The sequence below is a fragment of the Etheostoma spectabile genome, chromosome 12 (genome assembly GCF_008692095.1).
Source record: "Etheostoma spectabile isolate EspeVRDwgs_2016 chromosome 12, UIUC_Espe_1.0, whole genome shotgun sequence".
NCBI lineage: Eukaryota > Metazoa > Chordata > Actinopteri > Perciformes > Percidae > Etheostoma > Etheostoma spectabile.
The window spans coordinates 7,056,108-7,079,834 of record NC_045744.1 but is presented as its reverse complement, the minus strand read 5'-3'; the positions used below and the strand labels follow the sequence as shown (position 1 = coordinate 7,079,834).

The 23,727-nt window shown below is 40.4% G+C and overlaps 3 protein-coding genes across 4 annotated transcripts; all 3 read left to right on the top strand.

Moving 5' to 3' along the window:
* The first annotated feature begins 6,358 nt into the window (after positions 1–6,358).
* Positions 6,359–8,296, top strand: mrps14 (mitochondrial ribosomal protein S14). Its single transcript, XM_032531485.1, has 3 exons — positions 6,359–6,496; positions 7,300–7,464; positions 7,698–8,296. The coding sequence occupies exons 1-3, from the start codon at positions 6,374–6,376 to the stop codon at positions 7,878–7,880; spliced, it is 471 nt and encodes a 156-aa protein (XP_032387376.1). The 5' UTR covers positions 6,359–6,373; the 3' UTR covers positions 7,881–8,296.
* A 1,262-nt stretch (positions 8,297–9,558) lies between these two features.
* Positions 9,559–13,869, top strand: cacybp (calcyclin binding protein). 2 transcript variants are annotated; one of them, XM_032531484.1, is made up of 7 exons: positions 9,559–9,828; positions 10,916–11,126; positions 11,247–11,343; positions 11,457–11,556; positions 12,195–12,289; positions 12,699–12,881; positions 12,915–13,869. In XM_032531484.1, exons 1-6 carry the CDS (start codon positions 9,811–9,813, stop codon positions 12,862–12,864), a joined length of 687 nt encoding a protein of 228 aa, XP_032387375.1. In that variant the 5' UTR covers positions 9,559–9,810; the 3' UTR covers positions 12,865–12,881; positions 12,915–13,869. The 2 variants fall into 2 exon arrangements, with proteins under 2 accessions (XP_032387375.1, XP_032387373.1); XM_032531482.1 differs by having other exon boundaries at positions 12,699–13,869.
* Positions 13,870–14,781: 912 nt separating this feature from the next.
* Positions 14,782–22,819, top strand: plk3 (polo-like kinase 3 (Drosophila)). Its single transcript, XM_032531481.1, is given in 16 exon segments — positions 14,782–15,120; positions 16,115–16,222; positions 16,351–16,467; positions 16,756–16,801; positions 16,804–16,884; positions 17,005–17,092; positions 17,623–17,718; positions 17,888–18,086; positions 18,291–18,417; positions 18,618–18,733; positions 19,901–20,021; positions 20,129–20,212; positions 20,728–20,890; positions 21,406–21,535; positions 21,746–21,856; positions 22,029–22,819. Coding segments are annotated over 16 exon segments (2,001 nt in total). The 5' UTR covers positions 14,782–14,904; the 3' UTR covers positions 22,227–22,819.
* Positions 22,820–23,727: the final 908 nt, after the last annotated feature.

The following is a 23,727-nucleotide window of genomic DNA, read 5'->3' as shown; positions in this document are numbered from 1 at the left end:
ACAGTGTCACAGGAAACTCACAAGTGGTGTTGGAGCGCAGGTAGGCCAAGGACACAGGGAAACAAGTAGCTGAAGACAACAGGGCGACAGCGGACAAGCAAACAAAACTGAATGCAAACAAGACTGGAAGACAACAAGATGACAAAGGAACACTGGGTTAATACAGAGTAATGAGTAACGGGGAACAGGTGAGACATCAGGTGGATCACATTAGGGCGGGGCTAGACAATCAAAACAAGTGACAGCTAGACAAGACAAGGCAGACAAGACAGAACGACTACCAACTAAGCGAAAGTAGAAAAACAGGCAAAATGGGACAAGACAGGGCCAGTAACACAGGACCACAGAGAAAACAGACAAAACACAAGGAGGCCAAGGAAGGGAACTACACCCAAACAAAAACCCAAACCACAACAGTACATATTAGTTACTTAAATCACAATACAAATTGCCAGTTGACCTGATGATATTATTCATTTGGATCCATTCATGGGGGAACCTCTTACATCAGGCAGAACAGTCCTAGCTCTTGGAAAGACCCTGTGACCTTTGCACATGTGCACTTGTATGGCAAGGCAAGGCAAGGCAGCTTTATTTGTATAGCACATTTCAGCAACAGGGCAATTCAAAGTGCTTTACATAAAATCAGTTGAACAGATAAAACACAAGTACAAACAGTTAAAAATCCTAAGCATTAAAAACCGATAAAACACATGAATAAAAGTTACAGTGCAGCATAAGAAATTTAAAGAAATGAGCAGTCATTTAAAGAAAGGCAGCATCAAAAAGAACACATCTACTGTTCCCCGCTTGGGTAAATTATGTCACTCAGTTCTGTCCCTGACAGAAGGAAAATATCAATGATAATTTTACTTTTAGCTTTTATCTGGCCCCTGGCAGCAGATTTTTCGTGCAGATTTATCTGGCCCCTGGCAGCAGATTTTTCGTGCACTTTTCCAACAGTGTACCCCAGGTGCACTCAAAACATGTATGCAGTGAACTAAAGAGGGTTTTCTGTGAAAGCTGTGATAGGTCTGTAATCGTGTGGGATTCTCTGCTGTAAAATGTATGTGTGAATTCATTAAGGAGTTGAGCCTGCATGCGTGCCATAAATTAGACCAAGCTCCCGCTTTCCTATTCTCTCTCTCCTCTGGGAAGCTAGACATGCCTCAGATCTGGAAAGCAGAGACGTCCGAGTCAGTTAGGTCATGGCCTCCCATTAAATGAGCTGTATCTGCTTCACTGATTACCACGAGGAGAAGGAGTTCCCATGTTGACGTGTCAGTGAAGGTATCGTCATGGCTAAAGACTGCTCATTCAGCGCCTGTAACCTGATGTCAATGTGTAAGATGCAGTTTTAAAAATCAAGACATTAAGAGTAGACATATTTAAATGTAACATTAAATTGAAACACTGCATATAGTGTGTTTAGTTATGAAGTGCTGGAGAGCCTGCAATATCTTTTTCTCTCCTAATTGTGCTGTCTCCGTTTCTCCAAAGGTACACTTACACAGGGTTTGAACATGGTTGCATGATTGAAAGAGTTTTCCATGTTAAAAAAATCCAGTCTGAATGGTTTGCTTTGTCATTGATTCATTAAATCACTTTTAAATACTGTAACATGTGCTTGCTTCTTTTCATTTGGCAAAAAAGTTTGTCAGAGACGTCCGTAATAGAACAATGGTCCAGTTGAAGGCTTGAAAAACTGTGGCTCCGCTTGTGAAGTTTACAACAGAGAGAGTTATTTATTTTACCCAGCGAGAGCAATACAGGAAATGTCTCACGGTTATGTTTTTTTCCTCTTTGCACCAAGTACTGCATGCATTTGATTATGGTCCCATAGAAAGAGTGGAATATTTAAAATGGACTGTAATCACTAAACCACATCTGTATAGACTGGTGTGTCAAGACATAACACTTTCTTGACATTAAGTGCTGATAATGTGCTTGGCTTAGATAAAAATAGGCACACGCTGAACTAAAGTACTGATTATTGTGAGAAAAAGAATAAACGCATTTTGTAGATTGATCCAACATGAATACAATCGGCTCATTTACAGTATTTAATGGTTTGTCTGTCAACCACTCAGAAGTTCCCCATTTTAAACATTAACACATTTAATTCATTTGTCCTAACCAGCAGATCAAAAAAGGTATGAAAAAAATGTTGGTCAATGTAGGAATGATAACTGGATAGTCGTCAATTTACATTCATGAAAATAGCAAACATTTGCTTGTCTGAGAAATTATGACTTGGTTATATATATATATATATATATATATATTATAATCATTGACAGGCTGTACAGAAAAGATTTGGTAGTCCAAAGTTTTTCAAAAAGGAATGACACCTCTGTTTAATGTGCGAACTTCCGTCCCATTATGGCCCTATATAATATTAGTTATGGTATAGAAATATAAGGGGCAAAAGATGAATTCACTCAAAACTGGTTTCAAATGTTTGATCTACCAGAGGAATACATGCGATGTGATGCTATAATCTGGCCTTGAGCCCTCTAAAGTGACATCCCATTCCCTCCCAGATTCCAAAGTTACGTTTTATAGTTTTGTAGTTTAGTTTATTAAGACATACAGTATGTCACTACATTTTTGCTCCTGGCTGGTACAGTAATTACGTGGGCATGATTTATGTCCACAGAGATGGTCATGCTGTACAGCGTTAGGTCGAGAGAGAGAAAGCCCACCCAGCAGCTTGTTTATTGCTCACAAGTTGAATTGTATTTATAATGATGTCATCCAGAACAGAGGTGGCAGACGGTCACGTTCACCCTGCAGTTTGTTGACATGTGTGTGTCTTTGTTTCACACTACTACTCACGCACAGCAGGAGTCATGTAAGAATAGCATAATCAAAATATGCCACTTTCCCTCCCTCTGAAATCCAAATGATGTCAAACATTCCCAAACAACCAAATGGAGTGAAAACACACCACCCTGTCACAATTTCATCTCCATGTGGTATGTTCAGCCACAAAACCCTTGTGTACTGGATTCATCTTGTTTAGGATGGGATGCCAGAATGCCTAAACCATTATAGCAGTAGGTAGAGTTGATGAACACCAGAAAGGTTAGCTGGTTGCAAATAGCTCCTTTTGTAAATTAGTGGAAACAGAGAGCTTTCCTTTGAGCCTAACCTTTGAAACTCCATAACATGGTTTTATTTTGATACAGTATGTACAATATGAACATTCATTTGATTAGGCAGTGAAGGTCAGTATAAATCTAATTCAGGATACATTTCAAGTTTGTGTTTCTAAACTAAAACAGGACCAATGCACATGGCAGTAGCTCAGTCCATTGGGACTTGGCTTGGGAACCGGAGGGACGCCAAGTCAAGTCCCCCGTACACCAATGTGTGCAACACGTGTGGACTGGTAGCTGGAGAGGTGCAAGATCACGTCCCTGGACACTGCTGAAGTTCCCTTGAGCAAGCCACTGAACCCCCAACTGCTTTGACATATCTCCATTGATGCATGTGAATGGGTCCTGTATTCTGGCCCTGTGTGTAATTTGTATAATGACAGTGAAAATATTTCAAATCCCCTGGCGGCTTAATAAAGTATGTCTTCTTCTTAAATAGTCTTAGCCTCAGTTACATCATTTTGACGGTTCACTGCACTGCTGTCATTTTTATGGATGAGGCCACTTGCCTGCTGTGTCCCGGAGTAATCTAAACCTATCTCAGAATCAGATCAGGTTTCGATTGCATGGCTTTATTTCTAAATCTCCCAAATATTTGCTATGATCCACCCTGAGGTCTTGATCCCCTGCTAGGCATGAAACTGCATCGCTGTTAAGACACCTGTCTACATGACAACTTTATATTCAATTGCTTCTTTAAAGCCAGCTGACGAGACTGCACTGTTGTTCTACTGTCATTTGTATTATCCACTCGTAATGTAAAAGGTCCGTGTCTCAAGGATTTCCTTCAATGCTCTTTTTCCATTGCTCCCTTAAAACAAAGCACTCAAGGATACACACACATTTCTGATAGCCATTGTCATTGAATTCAGTTTTAACCACAGCAAGCCTATTCTTTGCACTGTCAAAAAGCAACACTGCAGAGCTGTTCATATTGAGTACACTGGGGATAAATAGAGCTACATACGTCTTCCTCAGACTTTGAAACATCACTACTTAAAGCATTAAATTACTTCTAACGGGAGCTATGTGGTGAGCAGTTCTATTTGTTTTTCTAGAAATATATATTTTTTTCAAGTAACACTTGAAGTGATAAAGGCACCTTGTTAAAAGAAGCATTGGTGACACTTAAAAATACTGTTCCAGTTGCTGATGCTAGTTGCTTATAACACATGTTCTTATTGTTGTCCCATTTTGTCTTTGTTTTGTCTAATGCAGGTGACCAGCATTAATATTATTATTATCATGCATACGTTTTCTCAAGTACAGGTACTCCATTCTGCATGTGCCAGTTTTGAACATACTTCTCCAGCAGAAAGGTATTTTCGCCAAGCAACACAAAGACCTGGCAACCTGGCATTTATGATACATTTTACAATGCATAGAAATGCAGAAGGTCACATTTCAAAACCTCTCAAGCCTTTGACATCTCTTTGCTATGGAGGTGGAATAAATTACAGAGGGAATGATTTTGCCTTCCCGGTGATCTTGGAACAGCCACCTCAGGGGTTTGAACGATAATGCAAATCCAACTGAGGGCCAAAAAGCAGTTAAACGACATGCTGCTGTCAAATGACAATGCTGCTCAAAAACTGAACAAAAACTTTTTTCTTGCTTTGACAACCATCTAGTTGCACAATGCAGGCATTTGAAAAGCTTTCTAACTGATAATTTAAAAGACAGTTGAATATTCTGACCTCACGCTATTTCATGTAACAATAAATGTATTTCAATACTTTGCAGTGTTGGACTGGTGCTATAATGTTTTTTATCAGGTTTACAAACACCACTATTGTCATACATGCTACGTAGATGCACTTTGCCTACCTGTGATTTTGCATTTAATTTGAAGGTCCAATGGCATGAAAATGTCACTTTATGAGGTTTTTTAACATTAATATGAGTTCCCCCAGCCTGCCTACGGTCCCTCAGTAGCTAGAAAGAGTGAAAGGTGTAAACCGAGCCCTGGATATCCTGCTCTGCCTTTAAAAAGCTCTGATGGTCCGATCTGAAATATTGCCCCTTATGAGGTCATAAGGGGCAAGGTTACCTCCCCTTTCTCTGCTTTGCCCGACCAGAGAATTTGGCCCACCCATGAGAGAGAAACATCATGGTTTTCAAACGAGCAAAGTGGCAGTTGGTGAAGGCACACCCAGCCTCCACCTTGCTTCCCCCTCTCTCCTCCTCAAAAGCTACAGACTCAGAAATGGCACGTCCTATGGAAAGCTCATTGTGGTACTGGCTCTAGTGGCTTTAATTCTGCACCAAGTCTGAATTTCAGGAAAGAGACTTCAGATATGGTATTAGGGGGCCACTAAGGTCTATACAAAAGCATCCAAAGAGCACCATGTCATAGGGCCTTTACGCCTGTACAGATTTTCCAGCCTGCTTCATAATGTTGCTCTTTATAGAGGAAGCACTGCCTGCAGTTCTTCATGTGTTAATATTTAGCCAAGAACGCATCCGCTCAAGGCTCCAAAATAATGGGGATTGCTTAAGAAAACTTTAATGGAGTCTGGAGCGATTGTTAAATTGTTTCTATAAAAAATGTTTAGGACAATGCCCTGCTGAACCATATGTTGAAAGAAGACCAACCTATACGGTTTTATATGTATGTACTTCTTTAAAACACACAACTTTAATTGTTAATGGTGTCAAGGGAGAAAAGATGTGTCTGGGTTTCAGCTGATTGAAAAATAGGATTTCAGTCAGACATAAGGTTTAGATTCAGCTTCAAAAAAGACCCCACTCCTTTGGGTGGTCAGTGAGAGTATGAGCTTAAACTCATGCAACGACACTGCCACCTGTAGGCTACAAGGGTCCAAAACGGCAAGTCCCTACCTGGGACTCCTGTTGGTCAAGTGAACTAGTCTCGCATTGCCAATCAAAACTGCAAAAGGGCACGATAGAAGTGGTGTTGAACTCAAGTATAACATCACAAAATCTAATCTTGAAATCAAATATCTCAGAATAAAGTTGCAGTGGCCACATAATCAGTTTGTTTCTCCAACAATAGGTATTAGGAGCTCATAGGCTAGCCTACTTATTGTTTCTTGATTATTCATTATCTGAAATTTTAAACTCTACTAAGGCAAAACATAATCACGTAATAATAAGCTGATTGCAACGTTGAATGGAAATGATAGATACATAAAACTCGAAGATGTGTTTCCATTTATCATTTCACACTCACTCCTGATCAATAGGTGGCGATGTTTCAGTGGGTTATTATGCTCCTTCGGTGGTTTTGCACAACATCATTTAATATGGCAGCCCACAGGATAGCATGTTTGGGGTTAAATGCCCTTTATTCCACTGTCTACGTCCCAAAGCAGGTACTGTACCTATTATAACGACATATTTTGTATTTTAAGAGTTTCTCGTTAAGACTACATTGCATATCATTGACAGAAGAATGGAGAAAGCAGCGTTTTCAGTGTAAGCTAGTGGTCTTACTAGCTAGCTAGTTAGCTTCCTGGCGATAGCTTCGTATCCTACTTAGTGACAAACGTTGCTAAGTAACTAACCAGCTAGCCATCTCTTTAGTGTAATAGCTAATAGCAAGGGAACTGTCTGAGCGGTTTGTATTAAAAAATATTTTTGCAAAAGACAAAACAGTGGAAATGATTCAAAAGTTGTTTCTGAAGCTAACGGTGTCTTGACTATGCATCCTCACCTTACCTCCTGCTCTGTTACACCCATATGTTAACGTCACACCACTCAGTCTCTGTAATGTCGGCCTGTTTTATGAAGGTGAACGAAGGTATATTTAATGAAACCGATGCTACAGTGAGGATGAGTAGCGAGGGGATGCTGAGTTGAGTCCAAAAGCCCATGCCGAGCATGTACTTAACAGTAACAGTGCGGATGAATCCAAACGATTAACCTTGTAAACACAAGAAAAACATTGGTAGGGATTTAGTATTCATGTAAGTTTATTGGAGCTGCATTCATATTATCACTACGCCTGTATGTCAGGGACCAGTGATTTCAATCTACTAAATACTAAAAGGCTTTAAGAATAACCTGTTAAGCTCAGATCTGGAAAGAAACGCAGTTCGAACTATTTACTCTGTGTGTGGTACCCCAAGGGCCCAATATTAACTGTCAATAACAGCTGCTGTAACACTGTGTGCAGGCCCTGAGGAGCTGCTGGGGGGCGGTGGAGCAGGTGAGGGGTTACTACGTTGACTGGAGGATGCTGAGGGATGTCAAGAGAAGACAGATGGCTTTTGACTATGCTGATGAGAGGCTGCGGATCAATGCACTAAGGAAGAACACCATCCTACCCAAAGAGCTTCTGGTACAAAGCAGTATTTTTACTCAAACTTTTTGTGTTAGTGTTTAATAGACTGGGATCATTATAATGTGTTGTTATAATGTTATCATTTATTAAATTTCACCATAATCAAATATTCTGTGATTATTATCGGAGATGTTTCTTTTAAAAAAACTAAAAAAACATCCAAGGTAATTCCAAACAATTTAAAATATAAAAAATATTGCATTCCTAAACAGTTTAAAACTATTTTGCAGGAGGTGGCGGATAAAGAAATTGCAGCATTACCAAGGGACAGCTGCCCTGTGAGAATACGCAACAGGTGTATTATGACTTCCAGACCTCGGGGAGTGAAGCGGAGGTGGCGACTGAGCCGGATTGTCTTCCGTCACTTAGCTGACCACAACCAGATGTCTGGGATTCTGAGGGCCAGGTGGTGACAGGGGGTCCATTGGACACTACAGTTGGATTGGATCATTAAAGAAACAGGCTGTTTCAGTGGTTATTACGAGGAAAGCAGGACATCGGCATTCATTACAGACTTGTTTTGGCCTTTTAGTGTCTGGAGTTTGTACTGGTATTGACTGTAATGAAACTGTTCCACCACTACCCTCAAAAGCCAGGAAGGTGTTAATGTGTAATGCTAGTCCACTGAGATCACTGCAGCTTATCTTCAGAATTTTGTACATGCTAAGGACATGAATATATCCATTCTGTAGATTATGTGTGCCCCAGGAAACTTATGGCTCTTCTAAATATGAAAAACAACATAATACATATACTATTTAAAGAGCAAATGATAATAGGACTCCTCAAAGGAGCAACTGTCAATGGATGAATAAATATTGTACATTACAAGCCTTTCTTTACAAGTGTCTTATTTATTTACTATACTTTATACAAAAAAATGTAGAATTTGATACAGAGACTAGCTATGTTTTTTAGTCTTATTAATGTGGTAATGTGGTTAAAGAAGTTACCACTTTAAAAGTGTTAAGTGACTAAGGAATCACCTAAAATGAAGACTATGTTCAAAATGTGACTCCAAGAATTGTATCCATTTTATAATCAGAATATAGCTGATGATGACAACTACTTCAAAGAACATTTAGTGAAACAATGGCAGATGGTGGCGGTGGTGCAGTGTATAAGCTGGCTTGCCAACCGCCACTACTTAAAAAAGGGGTCATAAATTCATCATGAAATAAGGACATATTAACAGGAACTACAATAAGGGGAAGTCAAGTCAACTTTATTTATATAGCACATTAAAAAAAAAATTAATTAAACCTTTTTGTCCCCCGAGGGGAATTTGTTTTGCATTCAAGGGAGCAACAGTTGTTCCCAGTTGGTCACCTTTGGTTGTGCAGCGTGAGTGAAGGACTAGGAGGATCTGTTATGAAGATGACCTGAAGGACCTGGGGGCAAAATATGGAGTGAGCAAGTCACTAATATATTGTGGAGCTAGTCCATTGAAGGCTTTAAAGACAATTAGTAAGATTTTAAAATCAATTCTGTTTTTCACTGGTAACCAATGCAGTTGAGCCAGAGCAGGAGTGATGTGTTGTCTTTTCCTTTTACCAGCTAGAAGTCTAAGCGGCTGCGTTTTGGACCATTTGGAGTCTGGAAAGGGAGGAGTGGGGCAAATCAAAATACATTGAAATACAGTTGTCAATCCTAGAGGTGATAAATGGATGAATAACTATAGTATAGAGACAAAGATTATTGAGAAATAGAGGTACATGTAGGAAAGAAGGAGCAGTTTTTCTAGGCTAAGATTGGATAGACTGTAAAAATGACAGAAGGACACACAGGCCTCAGTGCTTCTTTATACTTAATGAAAAAGCACGTCAGCTAAATGAGAGACTTGTAACTGCAAGGGAACAGTTTAAGGTGCTGATAGGTTGTAGGAAGTTTAATGTAGAAAGAGAAAGATTTAAGGACAGGGTGGTAGATATGGAATGGGAGTAGAGACTCAAAGGACTCTTGGAGACGGGAAAAACAAGTACAGGTTAAAGGGATTTTATTTAATTGAAACAGGTTTAATATCCAGAATATAACTTATTTACAACGGGTTTTTTTGTATTACTGTTGACTGTTTAACGTCATGATGTTACACACCGCTACGCTAGGTGGCGGCATGTTCTCTTAATACATCCATGCATGCACTTTAAACATTGGTTTGTAGCAGAAGGAGAACTAGGAAGAGGAGGAGAAGGAGGAAGAGACTTTCTTTAACTGTCTATGAGAGGATAACGTGATCTTTGGTGATTGCTGATGAAAGTAACGTTACGTGCAGACTCACTCGGGAAGAGGACACCCACATTACATTTCTGAACGTAGCTAGCTAACACAACTCACAAAGCCTGAATGGATCTTACCGAACAGGTAAACACCATGTTTTATTGAGTTTTGTATACGCCGAGAGGGCAAAAACTAGCTAGCTAGATAGATAGCGATCGTTAATGTTAACGTTTGTTGAGGTGGCTGAATTTAGCTACAACTAGCTAGCTAGCTAACGATATGTTACATGATATAACTGACGCTCTATGCAGTGCTACGTTAGCTAACGTTAGATATCTTAGCTAATACTTATTTTTAAGAAGTATGTTAATGTTATGTCGTTAAGAAAAAAGCGCATTTTAATCAGAACGTACTCAAACGCGTAACGTTACTTGCCAAAGATAACGTGCATGTCTAGCGTTAGTGGCATGTGACAGAAGCAAGCTAGCTAGCTAGCTAGCGAGCGCTAAGCTATCATTGACTGGAGTTTATCAGAACATTCCAGAAACTTCACGGACTGTCAACATAACTAACGTTAGCTAACGCCGAAGCTCATTATTTTGAGAGATTAATTGAGAGGCTAACGTTTAGCTAATGTTAGGCTGATTCAATACAGTATTTGGATAACTAAGCATAGGAACAATCTATATGTGTTATCCATCTCTATGGACGTTAGTAAGTTAGCATCATATGACTAGCTGCCATTTACTTTAGCATCCCTCATCTGTAGATAACGTTATTAAACTTCTTCCAGCTAACTGATTTCACAAGGCATAAATATCACTAAATAATAATGTCAGTGTGATAAACGCTTTTACATTTTTCCTACAGGGTGAATTGCATTAGATAAGACTCTGAACAGAAAGGGCAATTAATGCCTCCCAGAGGCTACCCCAACAGTGGATATGTAATTGATCTATCCCTCTGACCAGTAACAAAACAAGTATTATAGATGCAAAGAAATTAATTTCTGGCAACACTATGTGCAACCTTTGTCAAGAAAAAGCTTAGTATTTTGAACTTGAGATGTGACATGACTTGTTGATTGGCTAATGGCAAAACAATTTCAGTTATTGAATGTAGACTGAGGAAACATTATCTGTTTGGGCAATATGTTGTGTCCAGCTATCTTTAAATGGTTGAATTTAGGAACATGCATTTTCTCAGTTGTCTAATTCTTTCCCCGATACAGATCAACCAGTTGGAGGCAGATTTGCTGGAGTTGGGGTCACTTTTGGATAAGGCAGAGAGGAAAAGAGTGCAGGAGCTGCTAAAGCAGGAGCAGCAGAAGGTGGAGAAGGAGCTTTCAGTCAAACGACAACAGAAAGAGAAACAAGCCAGGAGAGAAGCAGACCAATCGGCTCCCTCTAAAGCAGCGTACACAGTCAAGATCAACAGCTATGGTATGGTGCCATTGATTTAGTAAGACAACCACTGTCATTTCTAAGAAAGTACAGTTAAGATGTGTGCAAGAGCTGAAAAGCCTTTGAAAATTGTTCACACTTTTACTTTCTTCTCTTTAGCGTGGGACCAGTCGGAGAAATTTGTCAAAATTTATCTTACATTGAAGGATGTACACAAAATTCCATCAGAAAATGTGGAGGTCAACTTTACAGAAAGGTGCAGTGATAATCAACATACATACATACACATATATGTATGTCTTCATTTATTAATTCATTCATACGTATACAAAGTGTTACTATGAATTAATTGTATTTTTTCTTTTGCAGGTCATTGTCTGTGTTGGTAAAGGATCTTGATGGAAAAAACCATCAGATGACAATTCTCAACCTGTTGTTTGCAATCGATGAAAAGGACAGCTATAAAAAGGTGAATAATGCCTTATTCATTAGTTAGAAGAATAGACTTGATAGTTTAGTTTTTTTAAGAAAGTGAAAGCAGGAAATGGGCCAGAATAATTAAAATATTTAAGCCATAACACTGCATCTTCAATCAATTTCAGAATCTTGATAATTCCATCACGCCTCTTTCGGAACCATTAAAAAATAATAATAAAGATTGTTAGCAGGGTTTTTTACAAGTGACGACGTCAAACTCAATTATTTACATAAAGCTTAGGCTAGTTTGTGTAGCTGGTCCACCTTAAAAGTCATCCCATCTTAAGTTGGTGAGCCCGTGCTGAAATTGTCGCAAGCTCCCTGTGGCGTACCCCCTTCACTTTGACCACGTTGACGTTTGACGTTCACAGCTGTTGCGTTACTGCTAACTTCATATTGCATAAAAAGTAAATGCAAAGATGCAAATTTGCAGCAGCGGCGCAAATATCACTACCCAAATAAGGTAAATAAATTCGAGTCGTGGGCATCTGGTAGAACTGCTGAATTCAGGCTCAGTGTTAACTTGCATTGTACCCTTTGTTCAGTCTGCTTACTTCTGGGGGAAAAAATAGAGCAAAAGATTCCTGTTGGTTTTTGAAGGCCTGTGAACATCTTTTCTTCCTTCAACAGATAAAAACAGACATGGTCCTGATCATGTGCAAGAAACAGGCAACAAAGAAGTGGGAGTGCCTAACAACAGTGGAAAAGCAGTCAAAGGAGAAAGAGTGAGTTAAAACAACCACTGATTCACTTTAGTTCACGCAGGGATTTTAAGCGACATAAGGCCACTGCATGCTTTCTATGAATTTTATTCGTACAAGGTGTTGTGCAATGTATATGAGTATAATTTAGTACCACTGCAACTACTTAAGCTAATGTGTTGTCAGTAGCTAAAGACACAACCGGTGTGGGCAGTTGTCTAAAAATACCATAATGACCATCTTGCCAGTTTCTCATACACATCTGGCCAATCACTCCAAACATCACTCCTGAGCTATTGCAGTGCAGTACCATATTTGGGAGCCAGGTGTCACTGTATATAGCATTTAAATGCTGCAGGTGTGCATGCTACAGAATGAGAATCCCAGCAGATAAGCTCATACATTTTCAATTGTTTTCTTTGCACCTCAACAGTAAGCCCAATATTGATGAGAGTGCAGACCCCAGCGATGGCCTGATGACCATGCTGAAGAAGATTTACTCAGAGGGAGACGACGAGATGAAGAGAACAATCAACAAAGCCTGGTCAGAGTCCCAAGAGAAGAAGGTTCGAGGAGGAGAAGACATGATGGACATCTGAACTGCCCTCACTGCATGCCCACAGCAGGACCAAGTGAGAGCTGCCAGGGATGCACCTGACAGGACTTGAATATTAAATGTTACACGGATATTTCCACAAAATCTATAAATTCAGTGTACAGCTCGTAAAAAAGGTTCATGATTAATGTCTAAGCCCCAGAAGGCCTCATTTTGTCCTGCTTTGTAAATCAGGCTGCCAATGTCCTGATAGTCATAGACCATGAAGCAGAAACCTTTCAGTTAATTGCGCGGAAAGTATGTGTACAAGCATAATTGCAGTGTCCAGCAGATGGCAACATAACAGCAAAAGATATACACATTTTCATCACTTTTTTTTTGTAGTGTCAGATCTGATGTGTTAAAAGACCACAATGCAGTTGTTGTTTTTTCCTGAGATTGATCTCTGTTAGTAATTCATTGTTCAAATTGGACCTGGTTAAATTAAATATGTGAGACATTTTCTGTAAAGTCACATGTGAATATTGTTCCTGTGCAGCTAAACTAAGCTGATATTTAAGCTGTTTCAAAGTACATATGCCAAAGTCATGCTCATATTCCTTTAACGAAGATAGCCAAAGGGCTCTTCTGGCTTCTTTTAATGTCTTCATATCAGATGTTTTATTTTTGTTTTGTTTTTTGTCATTCCATAAATAGCTCAAATGATGGCTGCAAGGAGAGTACTGCTCACGCATCAGTCCAGTGTAATAATTCCCATTACTGCATAGGTCTGTGTTTGACAGATTTAATGTATTTTATCGATTCCTGTTGCATAGTGTAATGCTCTAAAACACATTCTTTGTAATTCTTTACAATCTTTTTGGATTTTCGCACTATAATTCCTTTTTACAACACTGTTGAAGTTGCCTATTTCCTTCTAGCTTTTGTAAATTCTGAAATGTATGTTTAATTATGTTGATTTACCCTGGCTTATGTCATTATCTTACATATATTGTTGTCTGCCCTTAATTTGTTCATGGAGTTCTCACAAATATACATCTTGAACTGATTTGGCTGTGCCTGTGTTTGTTGTCTGGTGTTGAGGTCACCATATTTTACTCAGTGTGTTATCTAACTATGCATTAGACTTGCTGGCCCCACTATGCATGCTGTCATGATTTAGATATGCCTTCACAAGGCCTGCATGCTCGTAAAAAAGTTTTTATTTTTATTTTAAGACCATATCTACCTGAACTTATTACTAGAGCTAGAGTTCAGAGCTTACCCCCTTTTTAAAGAACATTGCATAGTATAAATAGTAAAATGAGGAATGGTTCGAACTGACTTTTTGTGATGCAGTACAGCTTTCGATGGTTGATGGCCCAGTCATAATTTTTCAGAGTCATAGCACAACGTCACGTTTTGTCCTCCAGGTGGCAGCAGTGATGAGTAGTTCACGTGTTTCTTCGGGGATTTCACACAGCCTACACATAGAACCAAGATTTTTTGGATTGTGCTTTTACTTTGTAGAATAATATAAAACCAAACAGTAGATAGATCAGATTTATAGCCTAACAGTAGGGCTATTATACTGAGAATTTAGCATTAGACTAAAGAGGGGTCACACTCTGCATCATCACATGGAGCCATTCATAAACACTGAGTGTAAATTAAACATGACAAACATTGGGTAAAAAAAACTGTTCGGGTTACAGCCATAGATTATATTATGAACAGTCTATGGTCACAGCGTGGCATTGGCCTCACAGCAGCACTGACACCAGCGTGAGTTAACCTGATTCTTTTTTCATGGGCTGGTTGATTCATATTTTTCTTACATTCAAGATGCGCTTATTTATTTCTTTATTTTTTATTGAGATTATGTCTGAGCAAATCGTCTGAACTTTCTCCACCAGTGCACCACCTCCCCCCGCCCCCTGCCCCGTGACGTCGCTGCGCCTATATAGCTGAGAGCGCAGCCCTGAGGCACGCCAGATGGATACGGTTGGATGAGGCGGATGTACCGTTACGCACTAGACAAACTACCGAGAAAACGAGCGAAGGGAATATCTCCACGAACTGACCATTTATACCGCTGTGTTAAATGGATACCGGTTGTTTCACCGCGGCGCAACGTATTTCGTGTCACGCCATGAATGCGGATTTATTTAAGCCTGCTCCGGACCGTGGACCCCAACAGTCCTCAGCCCCGGTGAAAACCAGCAGGAATAAACCCGAACAAATCAAGCCGGAGCTGGCCCAGGTGGTGACAGACTCCAAAACGGGAAGATCCTACAGTAAAGGGAAGCTTTTGGGAAAGGTACGAAGATTTTAACTCTACGTGTGCTTGTCTCGCTTCACCCCAGGGATCTTTTCTTTTAGGCGAAAGCCGGATCTAGAAGCTTACGAATGGCTGTTTTTAGTTCCATACGGAAGCTGTCTGTGATTAAAATTCCTTATTAGCCATTTTTCAGGTGTGACACTGATGCGGGAATAGGGAATGACCTCGTGGTGGATGTGGCAAATCTCCCCCTGCTGTGCGCGTCATTGCTGAATGAATCAGGCGCAAGGTGTGCCCAGCTCATGTGCGTACACATGATTGGCAACACCATGTATAAAAACCGAAGATTTAGGAAGTCCTAGAGAAGAATCTTCGCATTTTAACGACATCTCAGATGACTGTTAACCCCATGATATGTCTGCCCGACTATCCCATGCCTCCCTTCCTTACAATATCACCCCTAGAGTGCTTTTTTTTCTTTCTTTTTTTTTGACACCCTATGTGCATGTGTGAATGAATGGAGCGACCGTATCAACATGTTGCTCGTCTTATACTCTGCGTCGGGAAGCCAGCCAAGTCTTCTTTTTTTTTTTCTTTTTTTTTTTTTCTCCTCTGCCTGCCGCAGAGCTGGAAACGTCTCTGTCAAATTCACGGTTAATGAATGCAGCAGCTCAGTCTGCCCCAGCCTTCATGTCCTCTGAACATAAATAGCCTTGAAAGCATTTAGAAATATGCGTGAAAAATAGACAGCAGTGAACACATTAGGGGTTGATTGTTGGATGCATGAGCATCCGATGGCAACAAAATATGCTCCAATCATTATCTTTATCATACAGTGATTCATCTGCATCGATTTATTCCTGGATTTCCTCTCTTTGCCTCCTCAGCAGCCTTTCAGAATTGGGCTAAAGGATTGTTGAATCATTGTGATTGCTGGACAGCTGTTAATCCTCACATCACGTTAATGTATGGCCATTGCAGGGTTTCAACCTGCTGCTTTTGTGACTGATCATCCTGTTTGTCTCCCCTTAAGGGTGGCTTTGCTCGATGCTACGAGATGACAGACCTCTCCAGCAACAAAATGTACGCCGTGAAGGTGATTCCACAGAGCAGGGTGTCCAAACCACACCAAAGAGACAAGGTACACACGATCAAGTATTATCCCAGTGTGTCTCACAGACAGGCACATGCCTAACTGGAATTCATCTGAATTGTGTTAGGATTGAAATATGTGCACACACTGACCGATTGCCCCCATTGTTTTTACAGATAACAAATGAGATCGAGCTCCACAAAACCCTTCACCACAAGCATGTGGTGAAATTCTCTCATCATTTTGAAGACCAAGAAAACATCTACATATTCCTCGAGCTCTGTAGTAGGAAGGTGAGACTTCAGAAATCTCTACCACAGTCTACTGTACAGCTTATGTGTTTTGCTTGCTTAAATACATCTTGCCATGTATTGACTCTCAATGGTACAGTAGGGAATTTACACACTAGATGTAAGTATTTAATTTACAATGGTTAAAGTATGCAAAGCCTCATTATTGATGAGGAATCCACCTGACTTACAGCAGCATGTAACTTCTATGCGGCTGTGATAGTGTTGTGCTGTCCCAGTGATGGTGTGGGGTTGACAGTTAAGTCATTTCACCTCTCTCTCTCTCTGCAGTCCCTGGCACACATTTGGAAGGCGAGACACACACTCACAGAGCCAGAAGTCGATATTACCTCAAACAGATCATTTCTGGCCTCAAATACCTCCACAGCAGAGGGATCCTGCACAGAGATCTCAAACTAGGTATGTGCCCAAAACGTAGCGTTCGCGCTCGACAAGCATCCCAGGAATCCGCTGGGACTTTGGGGCACGCACATGTTATCTGTGGAATGCTGACTGGACCAATGGTTTTGTCTCTTTCAGGCAACTTCTTTGTCAACGAGAACATGGAGCTGCGACTGGGAGACTTTGGCCTCGCTGCCAAGCTGGAGACTGTCGAGCAGAGGAAAAAGTACGCATTTCTTTTCTCACTATTTTTTTTTTTTTTTTTTAATACTTGTTGCGGAAGATTTAACAATTATAAGTGGGTTTGGGAACAAGTTATACACTTATTTGAGTGTTAAAATTAAAAGAAAAAAACATTGCTAATCCGGGAGTGGCTACTGCACATAAACAAGCATAACATCTAAGAACCTGAACATCCCAGTCCTTGCCATTTTCTAAACTTACATGATGCACAGTAACTTACAACCATTACGTCAGTTACTAAGCGCATTCCTCTCCACTACCCACTCGCCCCCCCCCCCCCCCCACACCCAAAAAAAATAATAAAGTACCTGACTAAACCGGTTTCCAAGTGGCAGTTGAATGTAGCGCTTAGAGCATAGTTTCGATACCAGTTTGACACCTTCCTGTGGAATACCAGAAGAATGAGAGCATCAGAAAAACCACTACTTCCTTCTCTGCAATGATGCATCTTACAGGGTTGAAGTAGTTTGAGGCATTGATTCTATCCTGTACTGTCTTTTTTCTTTTTCTCAGAACAATCTGTGGGACTCCCAACTACTTGGCCCCAGAGGTGCTCAACAGACAGGGCCATGGCACGGAGTCTGATGTTTGGTCCCTTGGGTGTGTCATGTGAGTTATTTGCTTTGTCCAGTCGTGTGAAGTAACACTGGTGTGTTCTTTTGTTTATCTTAGCTTTATCTCAAATGTACAGTGAGGACGTTGTACCCAACCACTGGTCTGAATCCTTATTTGTGTATCCTTGAGTTGACTAATGGTTGCCTTGTTTAATCCCATTCAGGTATACACTGATGTGCGGCAACCCTCCTTTTGAAACTCTTGACCTGAAGGAGACCTACAAGTGTATAAAGGAAGTACGGTACAACTTGCCATCCTCGCTTTCCCCCGCTGCACAGAAACTCATCTCAGGCATCCTGCAGAAAAACCCCAGCGACAGACTCGCGCTGGATCAAATCCTCAACCACGAATTCTTCACCAAAGTACGGGAAAGTCATGCTAATTTAGTCCGTTTAAAGAAACCTAGAAGGGATTTTTTTTTTTTTTTTTTTTTGGAGGGGGCGGGGATAGGGGACAATAATGGTGCGTCGAACTAGAAAAGAATATCGCATGTCGGCGCTTGACATCATCATGTTGGCCCTCTTACAGCCTCCTCACCCTCTCTCTGCCCTTCTTCTTCCTCCTAGGGTTTCACCCCTGATAAGCTTCCCCCCAGCAGCTGTGTGATGGTGCCCGAGCTCCACCCCCCCAGCCCCGCCAAGAAATTCTTCACTAAAATGGCAAAAAGCTTCTTTGGCAAGAAGAAAGCGAAAGGTGAGCAGCACAAGTCAAGTGACGGTCATCTCTCTTGAGTGATCTCGTTAATCTGGTTTGGGTCATGGGAATTGACATTTAAAAAATGTTGAAACTTTAGAACCGGCTTGTATTTAGTTTCGGGTACTGTAGGTATCTAAACACTCATGTGGTTAAACATATTTGTTGTGACGACAACGCAAAAAAACTTTTGTTTACAGTGGAGAAGATTCCATGCGAGGAAAAAGATGACAAAGACATTTCCAAGCTGGTGTCTGGCATCGTTAAGTGTTCCATCAGCAGGCAGATCAGCTACAAGACAGTGGGACCCAATGAGGTACATCATTTTTTTTAATTTTGTCCGATGTCTGGAAGAAAAATGTTGGCCTTTTTTACTTATAGTAGGATAGATTCAGATACTAACGTGGTAATACAAATCCATAAGTGGTACAGAGGGATACATTTCCATGGCAGATAATTGCTTTGCATCCAAATAAATGGCACTGCAATGGAAATTCGATGAATAAGTGTTTTTTAAAGAGGGAGAATAGCATTGCGCAGACCAGCTTAGACTGACTAAATATGGGGCAGCCATATGAGTTATTATGGTTCTGATTAAACGGACATTCCAAAGGAATCATCCTTAATGATTTAGAATTTTGTTTTTCTGACTATTGATGTTTGTCCATGACATTGCTGTGGGTAAGACTCTGTATTGTGCCGGATCTCCTTTTGAGGGAAAACGTTAATGTCTTATTTAGTGAGTAACCGTGCCTTAGACTTATTGAGACAGGCTTTTTTTTTCTTTGTTCTAGTATCTGAGAAAACTGCTACTGCATACTTGGCAACAGTCTCGACTCATACACTTAACCCTAATGGATGTATTCATTTTGAAAAGAACCCGAGCTGAGACCAAATGCCACAACAGCAGGAAGCTCAGTTGGCCAATTGCTAATGCAGACTGGTCTAGGTGCTATTTATAGAGCCCAATAGGAACATTGTTTGCTCTTTGGTGTGAATGATTCTTGTCCGCTTGATAATGAGCCTGTGCTGAGAAAGCGGCTCGTAGTCAAGAAGCATACGCTGACTGCACAAAGTAGTCGTCAAAAGATCCTGGTTACTTTTTTTTTTTTTTTTTAAATGCGCATGTTTGTTGAAAAACATGACATGCTAACAGATGGGACGCCAGATTATTTCAGAAACACCTTTTTGTGGCAACACGACATCAAACTACGTATCAAACTTGTGGCATGCTTGCAGAGCACAAATAAGGAAACTGTGGTGCTGAAAGTAGTTTCACCCCAGCGCAATGGCAGCAAGATGCACAAGAACACATTCAGCAGCCAACACTTTGAGCTTTTTTTATTTTTGTGTGCAAGCATTAATAGAACATGTTGAGTCTCATGCAGTTATCTCTGAGGTCACCTTCTTTTGTCATATTTTGCGTCATCTGCTCTTACTTCAAATGTTGTCTGTGTTAACCATGTGTATTTTTCCTGCCCAGGTGCCCTGTCCCATCAGTCAGGTTGTCAACTCGGTGCCTCTGGAACCGACTCCAGCTGAGGAGGAGTCCAGGAAGTCGATCTCTCGCTCCTTCAAGGGCACCACGGCCAGCAGCACTGAACGTAGGCCCCGATATATTTTATTTTTGCGTATAGATGGATGGATCATTTTTAATTCCCTTTTGTCTTCTGTGATCAATATTTCATATAATTCTTGGTTTTCTTTCCAGCGTGTGAGGACGCCCTGACGCCTGCAGCTGTGTCTGAATCGGCTGTGAAAGTTCTCAACAACTGCCTGGCCACCATGCCTGCAGGTAAGGAAGCCCAAAGCAAGGGTGATAACAATGATGATGATGATAATGATGATGTCGTGCTGTTTTTGTGCCCTGTAGCCAGATTTCACTGACAGTGTTTAAAGTTGCTACTCCCCTTTATTGTCTTGTGCTTTGACACATCATCTGATTAGCTAAAGAAATAGACTGCTGTCTTCAACATGGACCATGTCTTTCTATCTGTTGCATTAAGTTACACATGATGCAGAATCATTCTTAAAGTTTTAATCAACTAGATTTTTTTTTTTTTTTTTTTCATTGCCTCAGCCATTCCTTTACATCGTCTGAATATCTGCTGACTCATGTAGCCCAGAGCACCTTTTTTTATTTTAAGTTTATAGACTTCTCCTCTTGGAAAATGCTGACTTAGACTTGGAAATATAAACATTACCATTTGTGTCCCTCCAGTTACTCATGATTGATGTTAATAAGCTGTGAAATAGTTCCATAATCCCTTACAATGTTTTTATATTTTTTTGTCCTTTTTATCTCTCCAGCCACTAGAAACCCACCGTGTTTGTCCAGGCCCCAGTCCTTCCTGTGGGTGACTAAATGGGTCGACTACTCAAACAAATATGGTTTTGGGTACCAGCTCTCGAACCAAAGCATTGGTGTGCTCTTCAACGAGGGAACCCGTCTCAGTCTCTGCGACCAACGCAAGTAAGTACCTTCAGAGCCCCAGCATTTACTTAAGGTGTCATGTAAACATTTACATTGTGTTGTGAACTTCAAGTAACTGAACTGGAACGAGTATGCGTTCAACTATACTTGCGTAGTGTGTCCACTAGGTGTGCATTGGTAAATGTTAATAGATGTGTCGATTCTTAGTCAAATCGTGACTCAAGCTCTACCGATTTTTAAAAATGAATTCATAGAATTCAGAAAAGTTTTTTTTTATTTTTTTTTTATTGGATAAATACTTACTTATTAATCCCCCAAGGGGAAATTCAAGATCCCAGTAGCTTACAGACATCACACAACATACATCATAAAGGATGTTAAATTAACAAACAATCCACATGAGAAAATATACACACATACATACATACATACATACATACACACAGTAAATGTAATATATTTAGTTTCAAGAATTATCGTGACATTTTCTGAATCATATACTGCTAGTGCCAAAGTAGACATGCTCATACAATTTCTTCTCTCTCTCTTACTAGGACAGTCCACTACTGCTTGCCTGATAACAAACACTTCACTTTCGCCACCGACTCGCTACCTGAGCAGCTTCGCAGCCAGAAGCAAATTGTAGAGCTCATGGCCAACTACATGGAGCAGAACCTTATGGAGGTATGAGCGGTTTGAGTTTTTAGCTAGAAGGCTGCATTAGTTAGATTTTCAATCATTAAATATGAAATTGCTTGTTTGTCTATACTGAGAAGACGCCCTTTTGAAACTTAAGTTTTGTAGCTGTTAAAGCAGTCCAAGAATTAGATTTTAACGTGCCAACCTGTGATCTGAACTAAATTGTTTTTTTGTTTTTTTTCCTGTCCTCTTCAGGGTGGAGATCTGCATTGTGAGGATCAAGTATCGGGTTGTCCTCCTCTTCTGCTCCAGTGGGTGAAGACTGACCATGCTCTTGTCATGCTCTTCAACAATGGCACTCTACAGGTTCGAAAAAAGCTCATTAATTTTAGATCTAGAGTCATAGATACCCATTAATAAAACAAGTAGTTTGTGTTTCCAGAAAATCCACTTCCCCTCTTTGACACTTTTTTGTTTTGTTTTTTTGGGAATTATGAACCTCTTCTTAACTCCTGCTTGTGATTTTTAATCCCTTCAGGTTAACTTCTACGCAGACCACACAAAGATCATCCTGTGCAAGTCATCAGATGACTCCTACCTGCTCACCTACATCAGCCGGGAGCGCGTCTCATACACTTACCTCCTCAGCATGCTGAATGAGATGGGCTGCACCTCGGAACTGAGACACCGGCTGCGATACGTGGTCCAGCTGCTCCAACACCACGCCGACGCCTGAGAGCACGGCTCCGTGCCTCCCAGGCTGCCAGATTGGCAGATGCAATAGAGGTGACCCGACTTGACGCCTCTTCTTCTAAGGCAGCCTGGCTGGTTGATAGAATTTCTCAAGGCAGCGCTGGGACGTCTTGACGGATTGAAGGCTGCTCAGAAGAGTATATATTCTTTTCTAAACTGGTGCTTAGGCAGCTGATTTATCAAATTGATTGGACGTTGATGAATATCAAGTCAGGAAGTTGCCAAATGCAGCATATGTCTCAAGGGTTTGTGCCTGTCCAGTTTATGTCTCAAAGGTATCCATCCACCTGGAAGGTATTGATGCCTAAAATAAGAGACTCCTCCTACCTGGCCTGAAATGATGGATCCCTCACAGGCAGATGCTAAATGAACACCCAAACTCTCCAATACCTTTCTTCACCCACTGCTTCTTGGGTGGATCTTTCAAAGCCACCAACCAACCCTGCAGCTTTCCACTTCCCCCTGAAAGCCAATAATCCAGGCATGGTTTCTCAAAGGTATCTAAACACTAAATTGTCTTACTTGCTTGCAACGAAACCAGGATATCTTGCCACTGGAATTCTTTTCGGCTGTGTGTTTTTTTTTTTTTTTTTTTTTTTTTTTTTTTTTTTTCCCAGAAGTATTTTAGCAGCAAGGTAATTTGACCTGTTGACTTGCAGTGGAACCGTGATCTTACAGCAGAGATGCTTTTGGGAAGAAGTGTGGTTTGATTTGGAGGCAAGCAAGAGATCATCCTAACCTCAGTGGGTTTCTGGCCCTGTTTGGACAATGGTGCGCACATTCAAAATATATATATATATATATATATATATATATATATTTTTTTTTTCTTTTCTTTTTTCTCGTTTTTAAAACAAAGTTAAGCCAACCATTGGATCACACTACGATCTTGACCTCACATGCACAAATAACATTCCTGGCCTTATTTCCTGATGGTGATACTAAGGTTTGGAGAAGGATATTGCTTCTTCTGATCCAACATCACTTTGGTCGTTTATGTTGTAGTTGTTAGAACACAATTTCACTGATGTGGTACAGCTTACTAAAGGGGCTATGGGAGCAACACAATTTTGCACTCTTTTTTTTTTTTTTTTTTTTTTTTTTTTTTTTTTTTTTTTTTTTTTGGAAAGTTCATCTGGAAAGCAAACCTTTTTTTACTACCACTTGTCATATTTTATTGTTTTTAACCAGATACCAAAAGGCATTTTCTTTGGTTTTAAAAAAGAGAGCTCAGTTTTTAAATTCACAACGCAGTAGGTGAATGTGTGTGCCACACATGCAGGTAAACCAACTGCTGTTTGGAGAATTGGTTTGTGGAGGGAGGGGGATAAAAGTGCCTTTCTGAGGGATGTCTGTGCAATAACAACCCTTGAATGTCTAGCTGGATACAAACAAGATTTGAGAGATGGGTTTTACAGGTGGGATTTACATTTGTACTATGAGCAAAGTTTAAAAGTAAGTCCAATAGCACTACACTCAATACC

Bases quoted from the DNA above. Each gene is read 5' to 3' on its own strand.
- mrps14 (XM_032531485.1), top strand. From the start codon at position 6,374: ATGTTTCAGTGGGTTATTATGCTCCTTCGGTGGTTTTGCACAACATCA. The intron at 6,497-7,299 runs GTACTGTACCTA...CACTGTGTGCAG, and splicing joins CTGTCTACGTCCCAAAGCAG to GCCCTGAGGAGCTGCTGGGG. The intron at 7,465-7,697 runs GTACAAAGCAGT...ACTATTTTGCAG, and splicing joins TCCTACCCAAAGAGCTTCTG to GAGGTGGCGGATAAAGAAAT.
- cacybp (XM_032531484.1), top strand. The intron at 11,127-11,246 runs GTATGGTGCCAT...TCTTCTCTTTAG, and splicing joins AGTCAAGATCAACAGCTATG to CGTGGGACCAGTCGGAGAAA. The intron at 12,290-12,698 runs GTGAGTTAAAAC...GCACCTCAACAG, and splicing joins AAGCAGTCAAAGGAGAAAGA to TAAGCCCAATATTGATGAGA.